At 45.5% G+C, this 22,142-nt stretch overlaps 1 protein-coding gene across 2 annotated transcripts in view; it reads left to right on the top strand.

Annotated features, from left to right (window-relative positions):
• ARNT2 (aryl hydrocarbon receptor nuclear translocator 2) overlaps nt 1–22,142 on the top strand; it is a 213,045-nt gene that overhangs the window by 26,060 nt on the left and 164,843 nt on the right. For both annotated transcript variants that reach the window (XM_075345922.1, XM_075345923.1), the window contains 2 exons: nt 719–830; nt 19,176–19,223. In XM_075345922.1, coding sequence (XP_075202037.1) covers nt 719–830; nt 19,176–19,223 — 160 coding nt within the window. The remainder of the gene's footprint in view (nt 1–718; nt 831–19,175; nt 19,224–22,142) is intronic.

Raw genomic sequence — 22,142 nt, 5'->3', positions numbered from 1 at the left:
ATCTTTGTGCAGACATTTCCCAGCAAATCCTATGAGAAAAAAAATTAGCTGTGCGCACGCTGCGGATTTTTCTCAAGAAATTTCCTTGAAGATTTTCTTGAGAAAATTTCTTGAGAAAATGAGCATGTCAATTCTTTTTCGCTGGTACCTGTGGATTTCTGCAGTACAGCCTGCAAAATCTGCAGGGAACAACCTGCAGGAAAATCGCGCAAATTCGCTGCTAATCCGCGGTAAATCCGCATGCGGATTTACCGCGGATTTGGTGCGGATTTTTTCCGGAGGTCCGGAAATCTTCCACTCCCAGAAGTTTCTCAAGAAATTTTCTTGAGAAACTTCACATTTCTAGTGCGCACATAGCCTAAAAGTGAAAAGGGACTCTTTAACGGGTCACATGAGACTCGCCTATGAGTGCACAACATAATCGAATGCCATACGGAGCCACAATGTAGCACCCATTTTTTCCACATACATAACAATTCTTCAAAGTAGTAAGCTGTAAGTAGACTTGTAAATTATTATTAGCTGCTGCAAAAACATGGACTTTAAGGGAGAAAAAATAGTTCCACGTTTTCTGATCGCGTAATGCAAATCTGACAACTGTAGTGTTTGTATCCTTGATCTGCAAACATGTCATAATCTCCATGTTAATTGTGTGGAGCACATGGTCTATGGTTTATTGTAGAAATTCCTGTTTAATATATATTTCTCTGGTTGACAGAAATGACCACAGATATACCAGGATCAGTGACGTTACCAGGAGCTGCCATGACAGCCGGGCAGGTCAGAATGGCCGGTCCTCTGCCATCTCGGGGAGGAAAACGACGATCTGGGTAACATTACATATTGCTACAGTTTTTTAAGAAAATTGAGGCCCCTTACCATGTAAAACACTTGCGAGTTAGTTGATATGATGTTGAGATTATTGCTACAGATTCATTGTCAGCTCAGTAATAATTCTCATCCGATCTATATGTACGGTATGTCACCATCCGTATAGTCTTTAAAACCCTTGCAGACAGGAGGTCAAAGCACACAGTGTCCATGTAGTTGTCACAAGCCCAGAAGTGTCCATACAGCACTTGTGTTAACCGCAGCAGTGTACATGCGCAGTAGTTGCCTCAGCTGCCGTAGTGTACATACACAGTAGTTGCCGCAGCAGTGCACATGCACAGTAGTTGCCTCAGCCGCAGCAGTGTACATGCACAGTAGTTGTCTCAGCTGCCGTAGTGTACATGCGCAGTAGTTGCCGCAGCAGTGTACATGCACAGTAGTTGCTGTAGCAGTGTACATGCACTGTAGTTGTCTCAGCTGCCGTAGTGTACATGCACAGTAGTTGCCGCAGCAGTGTACATACACAGCAGTTGTCTCAGCTGCCGTAGTGTACATGCACAGTAGTTGCCGCAGCAGTGTACATGCACAGTAGTTGCCGCAGCAGTGTACATGCACAGTAGTTGCCTCAGCCGCAGCAGTGTACATGCACAGTAGTTGCCGCAGCAGTGCACATGCACAGTAGTTGCCTCAGCCGCAGCAGTGTACATGCACAGTAGTTGCCTCAGCCGCAGCAGTGTACATGCACAGTAGTTGTCTCAGCTACCGTAGTGTACATGCACAGTAGTTGCCGCAGCAGTGTACATGCACAGTAGTTGCCGCAGCAGTGTACATGCACAGTAGTTGCTGTAGCAGTGTACATGCACAGTAGTTGTCTCAGCTGCCGTAGTGTACATGCACAGTAGTTGCCACAGCAGTGTACATGCACAGTAGTTGCCTCAGCCGCAGCAGTGTACATACACAGCAGTTGTCTCAGCTGCCGTAGTGTACATGGACAGTAGTTGCCGCAGCAGTGTACATGCACAGTAGGTGCCTCAGCCGCAGTAGTGTACATGCACAGTAGTTGCCGCAGTAGTGTACATGCACAGTAGATATATGATCAAAAACTCCGCAAAAAGTCACAATAATATCATGCAAGACCTAATAATCCCTCCACCGAGTATAGGCATATAACCCGTGAAGAGAAAAAGTGACCGAAAAATAATTAAAGTATAAAATTATTTTATTGAATAAATCGATTAAAAAACATGTAACAGCAAAACAGTGGTGATAAAAGGCAGGGATTTCCCAGATTGTGGCAGTGGAAACAAATCCAAAGTATCAGTGCATATACAGAACCTTACATATTACCATATAACATACATTTAAGAAGAAAGTGCAAAAAGTGCTGTGCAAAAATGTTAAAAATGTATATTAATGGTAGAGGTACGAGAATTAATAAACTGTTAAAATATAAGCGTATCTACGAGGTTAATATGCAAGTAGGGGGAAAAAGAGTGGCCGTGAATTACCAAGTGGGGATGTCTGCTGAAGATAGCAGGCAAATCGCTAGATAGCTATACCTCAGTATGTAGGTCTGTATGGTCCAAGTGGTCGGCGCGTCCGCTACCAACCCCGACACGTGTTTCGTGACTTCCTCAGGCGGTGCTGGGTGAAGATGGAAAGGAGCGTGCCGTCTTCTAAAGGAGAAAGCCGGTTTTGAAATTGGCACGCCCCCAGACCCAGAAATGTCGGCCCATGAGTCACATGATCCTAGCCGCGTCATGTGACCTCCGGCGGCCGGGCTGTGGAGTGCAAGCGCAATATGCCGTCATTGTAATTCACGTCAGAGTGCGCCGGCGCATCCTATTGCCAGCAGTCACGGAGGTCAGCGGTGGACATGGTTCTCATGCGCACATCCAGGTAATGGAGGAATATTACGGTCATAGTGAATAGTTCAAAATAGACTCTGAGCATAAAGTGAAAAATGAGAAAACATGGAAGTAAGAAGGAGCAAAAAACATATAAATGATGATGACTAATAGTAAAAATGGGTAGCATTAAGATGTCAATGAAGACAAATATGAATAAAGTGAAAAAGTGAAAATAGAATGGGGAGACCAATATTTGAACGAAAACATATAAAAATGTGTGCATGTTATCTATAATCTAGATACGAAGTGTCAAAATGTAAATATGTGCAAAAAATGTGAGGAATGGAATGAGAACATGTGAGAGGGAAGAATACAATACATGGGTTAAATAAATGTGTAATCTATATATATAATTGCCTTATTCTGTCTGTTTGTCTGTCTGTCTGTCTTGCTCCAAAATTCCGTCGTTACCGCGACGAGCGTCTCATTGGCCGCTCGCCTCGCCTCGGCTCCGCCCCCCGCCGCACGGATTGGCCGCTCGCCCAGGCTCCGCCCCCCACACGGATTGGCCTCTCGCCCCGGCCCCCTGCACGCATTGGCAGCTCGGCCCCGCCCCGCCCCCCTCACGCATTGCACATTCGCTCTGGCCCCGCCCCCCGCACGCATTCCCCAAACCGACACGGAGCCCCGACTCCCAGGTGAGTGCTGTACCCCCGGGAGCCCACACCAGCGTACGCCGGCGGACACATACCCTCGCATTGCTGGGGTTGCCGGCGTAAGCTGGTGTGGACTCCCGTGCGTGCGGGGGGCGGGGTACGTTGGTAATCATGGTACACATCGGGTAATATTGTGTAGCATGGTTACCAGCGTACACCGGCTCCCAGGTGAGCGCATCAAGGTCCTGCAGCGGCGGAACACACACACACACACACACACATCAGATCACACTCACTCTCACACACACCTCACACACACATCAGATCGCATCCACACACAACAACATCCAGTGATATCGCTTGCTTCTCGGCGGCGATACTGTGCAGTGACCTTCCAGGACCTGCTGGAGGATCACATGGCCGGAAGCATGTGGTATCTCCGGATGTTGTGAGTGTGAGCGCGTATGTGCGATATCGTCAATGTGTGTGTGCGTGTATGCGATCGGGTGTGTGCGTGTATGCGATCGGATGTGTGCGTGTATGCGATCGGATGTGTGCGTGTATGCGATCGGATGTGTGCGTGTATGCGATCGGATCTGTGCGTGTATGCGATCGGATCTGTGCGTGTCGGCAGAAGGCAGAGGAGAACTGCGTGCAGCACAGCTGCTGGGACCGCCCACCGGAGGGCACAGGCAGAAGTGGGGTGCGAGTGTATGCGATCAGATGTGTGCGTGTATACTGTCTGATGTGTGACTGTGGAGCACGATGGGGGGTGCGCAGCATGGGGGATGGAGCACGATGGGGGGTGCGCAGCATGGGGGATGGAGCACGATGGGGGGTGCGCAGCATGGGGGATGGAGCACGATGGGGGGTGCGCAGCATGGGGGATGGAGCACGATGGGGGGTGCGCAGCATGGGGGATGGAGCACGATGGGGGGGTGCGCAGCATGGGGGATGGAGCACGATGGGGGGTGCGCAGCATGGGGGATGGAGCACCATGGGGAGTGTGCAACATGGGGGATGGAGCACGATGGGGGGTGCGCAGCATGGGGATGGAGCACGATGGGGAGTGCGCAGCATGGGGGATGGAGCACGATGGGGAGTGCGCAGCATGGGGGATGGAGCGCGATGGGGGGGTGCGCAGCATGGGGGATGGAGCACGATGGGGGGTGCGCAGCATGGGGGATGGAGCACGATGGGGGGTGCGTAGCATGAGGGATGGAGCACGATGGGGGGTGCGCAGCATGGGGGATGGAGCACGATGGGGGGTGCACACCTCCCCCCAAAACACACACACACACACACACCGCCACACACGCACTGCACAACACACCACACACACACTGGGAACCACAAACACCGCCCTACACAGACACCCACACACACAGACAACGCCGCACACACACAACACCCAACACACAAACACCGCGGCACACACAAATATACGCACATACCGCACAACACACACATTGCACAAAACATACCTCCCCCAAAACACACACACACACCCCACACAAACCGCGCAACACACACACACACAGCGCTACAGACACACAGCGCTCCACAAACAACGCAACACACACAACGCAACACACGATCAACACCGCTCTCACCCCCCGCCACACCCAGACAACACCCAGAACATGTACAGCGCCCTACACAAACACTTGGTAACTACACACAACAACATCTATGTATATAACAAAAATCATACATTAACTACACAATACGTAAATTCTAGAATACCCGATGCGTAGAATCGGGCCACCTTCTAGTATAATATAAGGCCCTGTGCGCACTGCAAAACGGAATTTTCTTAAGAAAATTCCGCAGGGTCTGAAAGATTACCACACCCGCGGTAAAAAAACGCGGCAAACTGCACCCGAAAACCGCATGCGGTTTGCTGTGGTATTGTTCGCGGTATTGCCACGGTTTTGACGCATGCGAGTTGGTACATGTGCTTTAATGCATTCAATGCAATAAAGCATGTTGAAAAAAAAAAAAAGTAATTTTCTTCTGAGATAGATAGGAGACAGATAAATAGATAAATAGACAGATAGAATAGCTAGAAGAATATATAGAAGAATAGATAGATAGATAGAGTCCTTGTGAGCACACGCTGCATTTCTCCCGAGCGGTAGTGTGTTCACATTACCAGCCGTGGGAAATGCCCTGTGGTTACCACTGCTGTCTCGCTGCGAGGCTGCATTCAGCGTTGTGTGTCAGTCGCGGCTGAATGCAAGCATCGGAGGACGTCGATTACGCCGGAGCTGTGTGTTTTGGGTGGGGGGGGGGGTTAATAAAGGGGTAAACCAGGGGCTTTTTTGTGTTTTATTTAAAATAAAGGATTTTTCAGTGTGTTTTTTTTCACTTTACTTACGAGTTGATCATGTCAGCTGTCACATAGACACTGCCATGATCAAGCCTGGACTTAAATGGCGTCGATCCGCTGTCATTTAACTCATTATTACCTGGATAGCCACCGCATCACGGCATCTGGAAGAGCCGGGGACACTCCGGGACTGCCGCATAGTGGATGCGACAGTCCCGGGGCAGCTGCGGGCTGATATTCTCGGCTGCGGGAGGGAGGGCATTAACCCTGGCCCTCGCCCTCCCCAGCCTGAGAATACCGGGCCGCCGTTGTGTGTTTACCTCGGCTGGACGGTAAAAATACAGCGGAGCACACGTGTTTTTTTTTTTCTATATGTCCGTTTGATTTGTATGTGTATTCTATATGTCTGTGTGTGAGTGTGATGTGTGTGTATTCTGTGTCTGTGATCTGTGTGTGTTTACTCTCTGCACGGCTTCCTCTTCCTGTCATAAGGACATCACTTCCCTGCAAACCGCAGGCAGCGATGTACATTACCGCAGGTAAACCGCGAAATACCAGAGGGAATAACGCAGGAAAAAGCACTGAACCGCACAGAATTTGCTGCCTGCGTTATTCCCTGCGGGATTTCACGATTCCATGACAGTCAATGGAGTGAAATCCCGCAGCGATGTGCGGAAAAGAAGTGACATGCAATTGTTTTTGCTGCGGGAATCCCGCAGCAAAACATGCAGCTGTCAAAATCCGAATAGTGCGCACGGCATTTTTTTTTTCCCATAGGTTTTGCTGGTGAATCACTGCAGAGATGTTATGAACATTTTCTGCAGCGAAACATGCAGCAAAACCGCAAGAAATCCGCGGGAAAAACCGGCAAGTGCGCACAGGGCCTAAAGTGTCATAGCCAGAGGATGTGAAAAGCAACAAACATAAAAGAATAGCATAATATATAGACGGCTGGTGAATACCTCAGATGATGTGAGGATGGTTTCCCGCCATGTTGGAACATTCATGTTCAGGTTCTTTCAGGCGTCACAGGGAGTAAATCCAAAACCGTGATAATCATGGCATATAGAGAGAAGTATGCTAAAATCAGAAATAAATATATGAAAATGAGAATTTAAAAAGATAAGAAATGAACAGTAGATGTCTCACCCGCAGCAGTGTACATGCACAGTAGTTGCCGCAGCAGTGTACATGCACAGTAGTTGCCTCAGCTGCAGCAGTGTACATGCACAGTAGTTGCCACAGCAGTGTGCATGCACAGTAGTTGCCGCAGAAATGTACATGCACAGTAGTTGCCGCAGCAATGTACATGCACAGTAGTTGCCGCTGCAGTGTACATGCACAGTAGTTGCCGCTGCAGTGTACATGCACAGTAGTTGCCGCAGCAGTGTACATGCACAGTAGTTGTTGTAGCAGTGTACATGCACAGTAGTTGTTGTAGCAATGTACATGCACAGTAGTTGCCGCTGCAGTGTACATGCACAGTAGTTGTTGTAGCAGTGTACATGCACAGTAGTTGTTGTAGCAGTGTACATGCACAGTAGTTGTAGCAATGTACATGCACAGTAGTTGCCGCTGCAGTGTACATGCACAGTAGTTGCCGCCGCAGTGTACATGCACAGTAGTTGCCGCAGTAGAGATCACATACATTAGTCACTGTAGTCTATATAATGGTCACGGCCCTGTAGTGTACATATATTAGCTTTTATACATAGTCCATCCAGTGACGGGAGTAACTTTCCTGGCCCATTTGCCCCCTGACTATCGGTCAGTGGTGAGCCTGCTCATCCCGCTCGCATATCTGGTTGATCTTTGCTGGTAATGTGCCAAGTATTGTGACGTGCGATGTGTGACTGCCTCATCCGCACAGATGGACCCTGTCAGTCACCGGCAGCTTGCTGTTATGGCATAGCATCTCTGTGAGTTACCCTCCACCTGCCATATTGCTTCTTGCTGGCTAATTTATGTCAGTCCGCTCTCCCTGTCCTGCAGCCGTTTCAGCCCCGGCTCAGGATCCGTCAGTAACACTGCTCATACACTGGATAGCATCCACTTCTGGATTCTCAAACAAAATAAAAACAAAATACAGTGATGGGTAAAGGTCCTGAGGGAATATTCACATCTACCACAAGTACTTACAGATTAACCTCCATTTTATTTACTTTTTATATAAATTGATAGTATACATTAATATAAACAACTATAATCAATATGATAAATATCTTGGAGTCATCAGAAGTACTCAGAAAAGGGTTTGTTTTACTCCAAATATAAAATATAACTTAATAATAAATATTAAAATTATAAACACATACACCCAAGTGATGTTTACAAGGTGCTCATATAAGGTATCCATTTCACAGATATTAAAAGATGTTAGTAGACACAAAAAGAATTATCCATCTATCATTCTCTCCCTGTTATCTCCTGTCAAGTGGGTCCTGCTACCAGCCGAGAGGACCCTAATGTTATTTTCAGCTCCTCGGTGGCTTTCCCTATTCTAAAGGCCGCTTTACACGCTGCGACATCGCTCAGGCGATCTCGTTGGGGTCACGGAATTTGTGACGCACATCCGGTCCCTTTAGCGATGCCGTTGCGTGTGACACCTTTGAGCGATTTTGCATCGTTGCAAAAACGTGCAAAATCGCTCATCGGTGACATGGTGGTCCATTCTGTAATATCGTTGCTGCAGCAGTAACAATGTTGTTCCTCATTCCTGCGGCAGCACACATCAGTACGTGTGACACCGCAGGAACGAGGAACCTCTCCTTACCTGCCTCCCGGCCGCAATGCGGAAGGACGGAGGTGGGCGGGATGTTCGTCCTTCTCATCTCCGCCCCTCCACTTCTATTGGGCGGTGGTTCAGTGACGCAGCTGTAACGTCGCTGTGACACTGAACACTCCTTAGAAAGGAGGCGGTTTTCCGGTCACAGCGACGTCGCAGGGCAGGTAAGTAGTGTGACGGGTGTGGGCGATGTTGTGCGCCACGGGCAGCGATTTGCCCGTGTTGCACAACCGATGGGGGCGGATACCCACGCTAGCGATATCGGTCACGATATCGCAGCGTGTAAAACGGCCTTTACCCTTTAATGGCCCTATGTATACATAATACACCTAGGAGATAGTCCTGATGAGCTGTGATATTGGGGCAAAAAGGATGGGGGTGATGTAGCAACCGTCCGTCCTTACAGGAAGTGAATCAAGTGTCAATTGACCAGTGACATATTATTCACTTCCCATTTAGTCCACTTGTAGGAACCTGGGCGTCACTAAACTAAGTCGTGGGTTCATTAATTACCACCAGAATATTATATCAATGGCTTAGTGATCCTTAATGGGAACCTGTCACCAGATTTGGGGCCGGTACTGTGGTCCTGCGCAGGCGCACTTTGATCTGCCCTGCTCAGGGCAGATCAAAGTATCGTAGTGCGTCTGCGCAGGACCTCAATACCGGCCTGTGTGCATGACGTAGGATGTGTTATGCACGACGGCTTCAGAAGAAGGAGAACAAAGATGACCGAAAGAGGAGGTGCTGGTCCCGGAGAACAAAGACACCCATCTGACCAGTCTGCACCGGAGCGACCTTCTAGGTGAGTATTATAAAGTGATTTTTATGTTCTATACAGCGGCTTGGGCTCTTATATACAGCATGTTAGAATGCTGTATATAAGAGCCCAGTGGTGGTGGCCGCAGATTATAGGCCCCAAATCTGGTCACAGGTTCCCTTTAAAGGATATGTAATGCCTTGAGAGATGTCATGGTACTAACATACAGGAAATCTTTCAGAGACAATTTTTAGTTCCAGGAAAGTGTATAGGTGAATAGCAGTCACATGGATAGAATATGGCCCATCATTTAAAGCTTCTGGTAGCATAGGGCCAAAAAACCATCTAGAAACGAGTCTATATCTTAGACCACCAATTTCTCCATAAAGATGAAATACAGAAGGACATCTGGGGATATCACTCCAATAAACGAGCTGCATTCATTGATATTAGAGATGCTGTTATCCCTTGTTGTAGTTTGCCCTTTCAAAAACCGTCTTATTTCGAACATAGCCACCTCGATGCGTTTCCCCCTGGGATAATTGGGTTCCTCAGGAGGCTTCCAAGTGTTTTTTTAATGGAGCCCAATAATATTAATATCCATAGATATGCAAATATGGTCCTTTGGGGGCTCTGTCATGAGTCCTCCCAGAATGACGCACCCGTCTGCCAGGACTAAAGGCGATGTCCGGGTGTGGTCGGGCTCTCCGGGCTGCCCTAGCGGCAGAAACAGATATTCTGCTGCAAGTTCTCCTGAAATTACAGCTACAATTTAGTTTACAATCCCATAGCATATGTGTAAGTGGGGTCAGAACATGGTATCCATGAAATGCCTCTTTTTGTGGCAAGTACAATCGATGCTCGTGGTTTTCCTCTTTCTCTAACAAAAAGATTAACGTCAAATATGTTCCAAACCTAAAAGAGGTATTCCCATCTCATACATTTATAGGATATCCGCAATGTGAATCCCACCAGTGGGAAGTCCATATTCTCGAGGTCAGGGCACTAATGCCCACCGCCATCAGTGCAGAGATGGAGACCAGCACCTTATGGGGCCCGGACCCTGACATATACATGCAGGTCTCATCTCTGGAATCCACATCTTCCATACACATTCAAGACCTTTCCTGCGGATATGCAGTGAATATGAGATGGGAATACCCTATTATACTTTTCTGTGTGTATGATCATTGCCACTTTCACGTTTTTCAGTTTCATATAGTACAGAATCAGTCTATCCGTGCTCTAAGTTCTGGTGAGCTCATTATCCTGCAGTGTAAAGTATGTGGGAGACAGAGGCACAGTCATAGCCTATGATTATAAAGTAGATGGACTTAGGACTACAAAAGACTCCCAGTAGGTTTATCATAGTTTATTACATCTAGTGGCAAAATATAACCATAATAGTGAAATTAAGTTAATTTCATAAGACCAGAAGGCTGAGCTGAAAAAATTCATAGTATTTTTTGGGTCTGTGTGCAGGAATATTTAATACATACCAGGTCCTGTTTACACTAAATGAAGTAATTTTACTGTTTTACTTTGTAGTAAACCTGGAGGTTATCCGGGCAGCCGGTATGTGTTTCAATCATCCAGCACATTCAGTCACACTTGTGTAAAAATATTCTGCATGTGGTAGTACCAGTCCATGTTAGGCCAGTGTAATGTAGTGATTCTGCCACCAGAGGGCAGCATCATACAGGTAATGTCTTCTGAAGAGAGCAGTAAGGCTATGTGCACACATGTGCGCTCTGCACCACACAAAAGGTCCGCTTCAGAGCGCAGCTGAAAAGCTTCGTTCTGAAGCACCTGGTGTCTGCAGAATTCATGCGCTCTGCATGCTGCCTCTCCCTATAGACATCATGTAAAGCGCACGGAATAAGTGACATGTCACTTCTTAGAACGCACGTTTCGGGCAGCAGCCGAATCACTGCGTTCTAATACGCCACGTGCGCACGTCTCATGCACAATCTTCATAGACTGTGCAGGGGACGCAGGACGCACGTAGTTACGCTGCGGTGCAGAAGGCAGCGTAACTGCATGCAATACGCACATGTGGGCACAGAGCCTAAATTGGAGGTTACTCAGCCCTGGCACTGAATTAAAAAAGACGTCATTTTTTTGACTAATTTTGTGTTATTTTAATAATAATTCCACCTATAATATGTCCTACCAATGATCAAGTTTCAATATTACTTTGTGTTTGAAATGGTAATTGATATATGGAAAGTTTCTTCTTCCTATCGGGGTTCCACTGCTGTTTGATAGTATAACTGTGGTATGCAGAGCTAGTCTCCCTATGTAAGTCCTAGGCACCTGACTAACGCTATAAGTCAGTGCGATTTACAGTACTGAGATCCTTTTGGATCTGGATCCATCATTGCTGTGTTAGGATACGTTCATGCTGTCTGATTCCTCATTAGGTACATTCTCCATGGATTTTAGAGAATTTCTGCTGCAGATATCCTCCGCTGCTGTTTGGATTTCCATTGTGGCAGAGCGTGCAGATCCGCATGTGAAGCAGCTACATAGTAATGTAATGACGCTGTCCTCTTAGTGCAGACATCTTTTTTCCATTCTTTCTGGAACATACCATATACCCCGTGTGCAGAATTATTAGGCAAGTTGTATTTTAGAGGTTTTTGTTTATTATTCATCAACAACTATGTTCTCAATCAACCCAAAAGGCTCAAATATCAAAGCTTAATATTTTTGGAAGTTGAAGTGTTTGTTTTTTTTTAGATTTGTTTGTGTAGCTATTACTGTGCAGAATTATTAGGCAACTTAATAAAAACCAAATATATTCCCATCTCACTTGTTTATTTTCACCAGGTAAACCAATATAACTGCACAAAATTAGAAATAAACATTTCTGACATGCAAAAACAAAACCCCCAAAAATTAGTGACCAATATAGCCACCTTTCTTTATGAGGACACTCAGCAGCCTACCATCCATAGATTCTGTCAGTTGCTTGATCTGTTTACAATCAACATTACGTGCAGCAGCCACCACAGCCTCCCAGACACTGTTTCGAGAGGTGTACTGTTTTCCCTCCCTGTAGATCTCACATTTTGAGGAACCACAGGTTCTCTATGGGGTTCAGATCAGGTGAACAAGGGGGCCATGTCATTTTTTTTTATCTTTTAGACCTTTACTGGCCAGCCACGCTGGGGAGTAGTTGGATGCATGTGATGGAGCATTGTCCTGCATGAAAATCATGTTTTTCTTGAACGATACCGACTTCTTCCTGTACCACTGCTTGAAGAAGTTGTCTTCCAGAAACTGGCAGTAGGTCTGGGAGTTGAGCTTCACTTCATCCTCAACCCAAAAAGGTCTCACAAGTTCATCTTTGATGATACCAGCCCATACCAGTACCCACCTCCACCTTGCTGGCGTCTGAGTCGGAGTGGAGCTCTCTGCCCTTTACTGATCCAGCCTCTGGCCCATCCATCTGGCCCATCAAGAGTCACTCTCATTTCATCAGTCCATAAAACCTTTGAAAAATAAGTCTTAAGATATTTCTTGGTCCAGTCTTGACGTTTTATCTTATGTTTCTTGTTCAAAGGTGGTCGTTTTTCAGCCTTCCTTACCTTGGCCATGTCCCCGAGTATGGCACACCTTGTGCTTTTTGATACTCCAGTAACGTTGCAGCTCTGAAATATGGCCAAACTGGTGGCAAATGGCATCTTGGCAGCTTCACGCTTGATTTTCCTCAATTCATGGGCAATTATTTTGCGCCTTTTTGCCCAACTCGCTTCTTACGACCCTGTTGGATATTTGCCATGAAACGCTTGATTGTTCGGTGATCACGCTTCAAAAGTTTGGCAATTTCAAGACCTCTGCATCCCTCTGCAAGACATCTCACAATTTTGGACTTTTCAGAGCCCGTCAAATCTCTCTTCTGACCCATTTTGCCAAAGGAAAGGAAGTTGCCTAATAATTAAGCACACCTTATATAGGGTTTTGATGTCGTTACACCACACCCCTCCTCATTACAGAGATGCACATCACCTGATTTACTTAATTGGTAGTTGGCTCTCAAGCCTGTACAGCTTGGAGTAGGACAACATGTATAAAAAGTATCATGTGATCACAATACTCATTTGCCTAAAAATTCTACACAGTGTATGTGAACGCTGATTAACCCTTTCACATCCATGCAGGATGAATGCTATTGGATTCTTTCAGGATTTAGGCATGAAATCCATACTAAAACGCTGACCATTCCCGCAGCTTGTGAATATAGTCTACATTATGAAAGCCAGGTGATAAATATACTAATGTGTACCAAGTGCATTTTGGACATTTTTGTCCTTGAAAAAAGCTTTATTTTGAAAGCTTTGAGTTGAGGCAATTAATATTACAGATTCCGAGTTGTGCAGTGTCTGATTGTCATCAGTAGATGGCAGTGTCATACCATAACGCGGGAGCCATCAACCTTTTCTACCCTACAATGAACCATGTAAGGTTAATAGAAATTATATAAGTTTTCTGTAGATAAAGTTTCATCGTTTTGTAATCAGAAAAGACAATGCCTGTCACTGGTGCACAGATTAATATGTCACTGGTGCGATGGAAAACTGATTTCAGCTCTCATTTTCCAGGGCAGGATATGAAAATGAAAGCAATCCAATGTGTTGGCTGCAATGAGCGGCTCCTAAACTCTTTATGAACATGTCCCCTTTTGTGTGTTACATTTCTGCCATTTTTAAGACCTTGACGTGTTTCCAGTGACTAATATTTCTCATTGACATCCAGTCTGAGCCCATGTCCTGTCCTAGGCCTGCACATACAATATTTGTAACACATAGCGACAAGATGACAGACAAGGCATGGTAATACATGGTCACCTTTTTGTTTCTCTGGGCCATATTCCAGGAAAATGTAAGGCTACCTGCCGCGATTGCCCAGGGTTTAAACCCACTGGACATCAGCACCTGGAGAACCATCTTAATGTTATATTTTGTTTTTTTATGTGTGTGTCATCCTGTTATTGTTCTACCTATTGAGGCTGTTAAGCGATTGCCAATTGGCCACATACAAGATGATCGGCTGTCCGTTAATAGCCTGGTTAGACAGTCTGACCAGAAATATGATCGTTCCGTGCACATAGATTTCATTCTGAGGATGTTGATTTATATTATCAGCTTCAGGGATTCAATCATTCGATGAATGAGCGTTGCGCCCGGGCATCGGCTGATTTCCAGCATACTAAAGGTACTGTCACACTTAGTGACGCTCCAGCGATACCACCAGCGATCTGAGCTGGCAGGGATCGCTGGAGCGTCGCTACATGGTCGCTGGTGAGCTGTCAGTCAGGCAGATCTCCACAGTGATCAGAGATGAGCCATCAGCAACCTGTGTAACGACGCTGTGCTTGGTAACCATAGTACACATCGGGTTACTAAGCAAAGCACTTTGCTTATAGTTACCCAATGTGTACCTTGGCTACGTGTGCAGGGAGCCGGCTTCTAGAAGCTGTGGACGCTGGTAACCAAGGTAAATATCGGGTAACCAAGCAAAGCGCTTTGCTTGGTTACCCGATGTGTACCTTGGTTACCAGCATCCGCAGAAGCCGGCTCCCTGCTCCCTGCACATTTAGATCGTTGCTCTCTCCCTGTCAAACACAGCGATGTGTGCTTTACAGCGGGAGAGCAACAACCAAAAAATGGTCCAGGGCACTCAGCAACGACCGGCGACCTCACAGCAGGGGCCAGGTCGTTGCTGGATGTCACACACAGCAACATCGCTAGCAAAATCGCTGTTGCGTCACAAAAACCGTGACTCAGCAGCGATTTCGCTAGCGATGTCGCTTAGTGAGACGTGGCCTTTACTCAAACTGATAAAGGGTGAACACACGTGCTAGCGAATGCTCATTCCCAATTATCTGCTTTACTGAACGGGCCTTTAATTGGCTCATAACAGGATTAGAGAATAGTCTTGTTCATGAGAGTCTGTACTGTAAAGCATAACATCAGCGCTGTGGAACCACTTTAGAAATGAGAAGATGACATAAAATAGTGATTTCATTACACTTGTGTGGGGGTGGTGATACCTGGTGCTGCTGAGCCATGGTGGCGGTATGAGAGTACCCTTGCATCGCTGGTAATTAGGCAGATTTGCCATTAAAGGGAATCTGTAACCAAGTTTTTGCTCCCCCATCTGAGAGCAGCATAATCTAGGGACTGAGACCCTGATTCCAGTGATATGTCACTTACTGAGCTGTTTGCTGTCATTTTCATAAAATCAATGTTTTCTCTGCTGCAGATCTAGCAATTATACAGAGGTCATGAATATGCTGGATTACTTGGCAGCACGACAAAAAATCCTGTAATGATGATCTTCTGCTGATTAAACAGTAATATTATCACAACTACACAAAGCAGACCAGTAAGTGACACATTGCTGGAATCAGGATCTCTGCCCCTACATTATGCTGATCTCCGTTAAGGGACAACTTGTAAGTAAGCCAAGCTGGTGGCCAAATATTTTGTCATCCCATAGATGTCACTAAGAAATTGCTAAATAGAAAGGTCCAGAAGAGAGTATAAAATGACTTTGGTATTATGGCCTGGTATTACTGTATTCCCGGAAGGAAGAAAAAATCCATATATACAGCTAAAGTATTGAGGAGAAAGCCTGTGGCCTAACGATGAGTTTGATATCACGTGAGCTTATCAGAAGGAAGAACAGATTTGTGTCTTACAACGAGGGAGGATCATCCTGCGACTTCACAGAGGAACAGAACATTGCCACGCCGGTGGTGGCTGAGGAGGATGTGAGCTGTCAAACACTTCTACCTTTGAAAGATTCATCTGGGAATACCAATGTCCCCTCCCTTCCGTGTGAGTGAAAAATCATCCGGTTATCAGTATGAAGAGAGGCGTGTGTTTGTATAGAGCAGGCCCATGCCTCACATCTCCTCTGCGCTTCCTGTTTCCTGGACCAGGGCGGTGGGAAAAGTTATACCTCGCGGCGCAAAGACATGCTCCCCTCTGCACTAAAATGTCATGTCTATGTGCTAAATAGTCATATGTCATATTATGTGCAACGTGATGTCATCTGGCACTAACAGGTCTTTAGTGTTGGCTATGGCATTGGCTCTACATTTGGACATACAGCTAGATTCAAAAATATCTGGACATTGACACACGTGTTGTCATTATAGCTGTTTAGTGCAGACTCTCAGCTTCAATTTGAAGTTAATTCACATCCTAATTGGAGTAAGGGTTTATTAATTACAGCTTTTTAATATGTAGCTGCCTCTTTTTCAAGGAACCAAAAGTAATTAGATAATTGTCTCAAAGCTTTTTAATGCTCTGCATGTTCTATTTCCTTGTTTTTTTCATCATTAGTAAAGCAGGTAAAAGGTCTGGAGCTGATTCCAGGTGGCATTTGCAAGCTGTTGCTGTAGACACACAACATGTGGTCAACTGAGATCTTATGGAATAGAAACAAACCGTCATTATGCTGAAAAAAAAAAACCATCAGAGAGAGAGCAGAAATGTTCAGAGTGGCAAAATCAACAGTTTGGTACATTTAGCGAAGAAAAAAAGGCAAAACATACCAGTGAGATTGGGAACTCAAAAAGACCTGGACGTACATGGAAGACAACAGTTTTGGATAATCACAGAATCCCTTCGATCGTGAAGAAAAACTCCTTCACAACATCTACCCAAGTAAAAAATGTACTCAAGGAAGAAGGTCTATTATAAAGAGAAGACTTCATGAGAGCAAATATAGAGGGTTCACCTCAAGATGCAAGCCATTAATCAGCCAGAAAGACCATAATCGTATTTGCCAAAATGCATCTGAAGAAGCCACCCAGTTCTGGAAAAACATTATTTGGACTGATGAAACTAAAGGCTGCTTTACACACAACGATATCGCTAGCGATCTCGTTAGCAAATTGACATGCCCAGATCGTTGTTACGATTTGCCGAGATCGCTCATAGGTCGTTTAGTAGCGGTCACACGTACACATCTCACAAACGACGCTACATCGTTCAGCGATATATTGTTTGACCAAGGCGGTCGTGTGGATGGTGTTCGTCGTTGGCAGGGTGTCAAACGTAGCAATATGTCTGCTGCGTTCCAAACAACGAACAATATTTTGAAACTGAACGTGTCAACGATCAACGATTTTCACCCTATTTGCAATCGTTCGGAGTCGCACGTAGGTGTCACACGCAACGACGTCGCTAACGATGACGGAAGTGCGTCGTGAAAACCGTGACCCCCGACGACATATCGTCAGAAAAATCGTAGCGTGTAAAGCAGCCTTAAGATTAACCGGTACCAGAACGACGGCAATAATAAAGTGTGGAGAAGCCTTGGAACAGCTCATGATCCAAAGCACACCACACACTCTAACACATGGTGGAGGCATCTTCTTTGACGCCTTTTTTTTGTATATTTCACATGTAAGACAGTGGTGTCTTTCACCAGGTGACTTATTTTAGCTTCTTCACAGCTTTTGAAGCATGCAGTGGTTAAAAGAAGTGGAAAAGGGCGGAACACATGCAGTCGTTCTGACATTGTAGTAAATATAGTCATTCTTTTGGTATCTTTTTCAGCTGGCTTCCAGGTGAAATCTGCCTGAAAAAAACGTTTCATGTTGGTTTAAGACACTAAAAACCCGACAAAAATAGAAAAAAAAGACACGCCACAATAGCCCAAGGTGCAGTTCACATGCAGACACTTTTCTAGTACGTTAATGCCTGTTGTAGCACCTTCTATTTACAAGCCTTGATCTATGTATATTACGGCCACTATACAAAAAAAAATACATGAGGTTTAAAAAAGTTATTATAAAATGCATAACAAAGTCCCTAAAAAGAGTTTCCTGCTCTGGTGGATCCAGCATGACCACTGCAATCACTGAACAGCCCATTGGACTCGATTTATGGCCTCAGTGAGATGTCCGGTTTTAAAAAAAAATCCGGACCATGTATCATCAGTGTGCTGGATCTGAACTTTTAGCAAGATAAGGCACAGCCACAGTGTAGGAGATGTTGAGGTGCACTTGTAGGTTTCCACACCATATGACCAGAGAATTAGAAACAAGGCACTCTCAAATAGTGATACAAACGAAGAATTTATTCCATAAGTCTTAAAGCAACATGTGACGAAACGTCACATGTTGCTTTAAGACACAAACGAAGAATTTATTCCATATGTCTTAAAGCAACATGTGACGAAACGTCACATGTTGCTTTAAGACATATGGAATAAATTCTTCGTTTGTATCACCATTTGAGAGTGCCTTGTTTCTAATTCTCTGGATCTGAACTTTTATCTATTTTTGGTCCGTTTTTCTCATATGCAAAAAAATAATTTAAAACTGCTATCTATTAAGCAGTAAAAAAAATTGGATTGGATAGAACTCTGACACGTGGATGGCATCTGTATACGCTCCCTTTTTTTTCACAGACTAATTTATTTCATTGGACAAGAATTTGTTGTTTTTTTTTGTGGACACTCACTCGCAAAATAAAACACATTCATGTGACCAGGCGTATAGACTATAATGAGTATGGGTTCTTTTGAACACATATTGAGCAAGGATGTGAAAACTGGATGTCTGAATGAGGCTTAAGGCCCTTTCATATAATTCACAGTCCGAGCACAGAGTGTTAGGTCCGGACTGGTCACTGTTCTCTTCACCTGAACTCTGTAGCCTCGTATATACTGTTGAGTCCAGGTCAGGAGAAGTGTGGCCGGCCTGGAGTACATGGGCTGTCAATGAGCCCCTGTGGGGCTGTCTGAAGAGATCAATGTCAGTGAAACCATTTATCGGCCAGCAGCTATCTGAGGGTAAAGCGGGGGCTAGAGAGTCATCCAAAATGAACTACGAATAACTTAAATTCCCGTTAATTCAGTCGTATTACTTTTATAGTTTTCTAATTAATTTTCTGTCGACCTAATGTCCAGCTCACCCGTTCCTTATCTTCTGTAGGATGGAGTTTGATGATGAAGATGGAGAAGGGCCCAGTAAATTTTCAAGGTTTGTGATCACTACCTTCTTGCTGTCACGTTTCCTCTTCATACATCATTTTTTTGCTTTATTTTCATGTTTCTCCTTTGCTTTCTGTAGGTATGAGTACAAATGGTGGATGTGCAGTGGTAAGGTAGGAGATTGCTGGTAATGTATATGGACTGGGAGGTCTGTAATGTTCAAGAGCTGCTCCTCAGGAATACTTACACTGGTTAGTACTATGATGTCTGGTGCATTATCTATACCCATAGATAAGATGTGATCGCAGAATTATATTCACGGTACTTATTGTAAAGAGGTGGACTCTAGCCGCTAACAATTAAGGCCCTGTCACACACAGAGATAAATCTGCGGCAGATCTGTGGTTGCAGTGAAATTGTGGACAATCAGTGCCAGGTTTGTGGTCCTGTACAAATGGAACAATATGTCCACGATTTCACTGCAACCACAGATCTGCCACAGATTTATCTCTGTGAGTGACGGGGCCTTAAGATTTCTGCTCACAGTATTCACATTTCTAGCTTGATTCAGCCCAATATACAATGATACAGATGTAAGCGTATCTACACCATTGTATTTGATGTACATTAATAAGTATTAGCAAAAGCGACCAAGTGACGTAAAAGCGTATAGTCAGCTGGTCACTTATACTGTAGCCTGTAACTGTCCAAACTAGCCCGTCTAGCGATATAATGGGGTTTCTTTCATCAATGTAAGAACCTACTAGTGCTCAATAGTGATGAGCGAGCACTGCCATGCTCGGGTGCTCATAATAAGCAGTTTAATGCTCGGATGTGCGTGACTCAGGTACCCAAGTATAATGGAAGTCAATGGGGAACTTGAACATTTTTTCAGAAAAATGCTCTAGTCCCCCATTGACTTCCATTATACTCGGGTGTTCGAGTCACACCCATCCGAGCATCCAACTGCATGTTACAAGTATCGAGCATGGTAGTGCTCACTTATCACCAGTGCTCAGTCCTCTTAGCCAAACCAGAATCTGACACCAGGATTTGCCACCTAATCAGAGAGCAGCATGATAAAGAGTCAGAGACCCTGATTCTAACAAAATGTCATTCACTGGGCTGCTTGCTGAAGTTTTGATAAAATCACTGTTTTATCAGCAGGAGATTCTCATTAGAGGACTAGTAAGGCTATGTGCACACGCTGCGTTTTTTTGACGCTGCGTTTTTGTGCGTTTTTGGCTGCTAAAAACGCACAAAAACGCACCTGCGTCAAAAAAACGCGGCAAAAAACGCACGCGTTTTGCCGCGATTTGGTGCGTTTTTTTGCTGCGTTTTGCTGCGTTTTTGCTCACTGCGTTTTTTATCAGTGAACAAAAAAAAAAAAGGTCTGATGTCATTTCCTTCTTCAATGTGTTCTTCATTCTCCACTAGTGTATGCAGAAGAGCAGACAGCTGCAGAACTACAAGGCTCAGCATCCTCGATCCAATAGTGTATGCAGACAGCAGCTGTCGAACTACAAGGCTCAGCATCCTCCATCCAATAGTGTATGCAGGAGAGCAGACAGCAGCTGTCGAACTACAAGGCTCAGCATCCTCCTTCCAGGACTGTATGCAGGATTTCTTTGCCCCCCCAAAAAAAAAAAATGACGTGGGCTTCGCCATATTTTGTATGCTAGCCGGGTACAGCAGGCAGGTACGGGCTGCCCCCAACCCCCAGCTGCCTATTTGTACCCGGCTGGGAACCAAAAATATAGGGAAGCCCTTTTTTTTTTAAATTATTTCATGAATTTCATGAAATAATTTAAAAAAAAAATGACGTGAGCTTCGCTCCATTTTTGAGTCCAGCCGGGTACAACTAGGCAGCTGGGGATTGGAATCCACAGTGCAGGGTGCCCATGCTTTCTGGGCACCCCCGCTGTGAATTGCAGTCCCGCAGCCACCCCAGAAAATGGCGCTTTCATAGAAGCGCCATCTTCTGGCGCTGTATCCAACTCTTCCGGCTGCCCTGATGCCGGGTGGCTAGCCAGGTAATAATGGAGTTAGGGCTAGCTGTATATTATCAGCTAGCCCTAAGCCCGAAATTCATGGTGTCACGCCAATATTAGACATGGCCACCATGAATTTCTAGTAAAGATAAAAAAAAAACACAACACAGAAAAATATTTTTATTAGAAATAAAACACAACACAATTAGTGACTCCATCTTTATTGAAATAAACCCCCCTCCGCAGTAATCCTGGGTCAGGGTCCCGCGCCGTCCAATCAGGATCCAATATCATCTGATCGGTTTGCTGGAAGGCAAAGCGATCAGATGATGTGTCAGGTTAAAGGATGTGAATCACATCACACATCAGCTGATTGTATAAAAGCCGGTTATACAATCAGCTGATGCATCAGTAGAAAAAAAAAAAAAAAAATAATACTCACTTATGTGCTGAATTACCGGCAGCTCCCGGAGCGATGGGGCGGGAGTCTGATCCTGTCCGATCGCTGCAGCAGCTGCCGGTAATCAGGGATGAAGTCTCCTGACGCATCCGCTGATACCGGCCGGGCGCCCGCGTCAGCCCGAGACTCGATCAGCTGATGCGTCAGGTGACTGCATCAGGTGATCCATCGCCAGGTCCTGCAAGCAAGGTCCTGCCCCGGGGAGACTGCACACAGCCGGAGCGGGAGCGGCGATACCGTGACAGGAGCTGGGAGCGGGCATGGCACCGCGAGGCTGCAGACAGGTGAGTATAACTTTTTTTTTTTTATTCTACTGTTAACTTTTGTTTTCGCAGCCGCTTCCACCTCCTGCCTGTACATGGCGCCGCACGGCAGCATACATGCACAGGACGGGAGGTGGACGCGGCGGTGACGGTACCGGGAGGATTCATGCTTCTGTCTATACTGACAGAAGGAATCCTCTTCCTGTACACGTCACTTTACTACCCACCTCCTGCGCTTATAGCTGCGTTTTTGG

Source organism: Anomaloglossus baeobatrachus, chromosome 4 (genome assembly GCF_048569485.1).
Source record: "Anomaloglossus baeobatrachus isolate aAnoBae1 chromosome 4, aAnoBae1.hap1, whole genome shotgun sequence".
Classification (NCBI taxonomy): domain Eukaryota; kingdom Metazoa; phylum Chordata; class Amphibia; order Anura; family Aromobatidae; genus Anomaloglossus; species Anomaloglossus baeobatrachus.
Note: the sequence above shows the minus strand (reverse complement) of the source record. Positions and strands in the feature narration are given on the sequence as shown.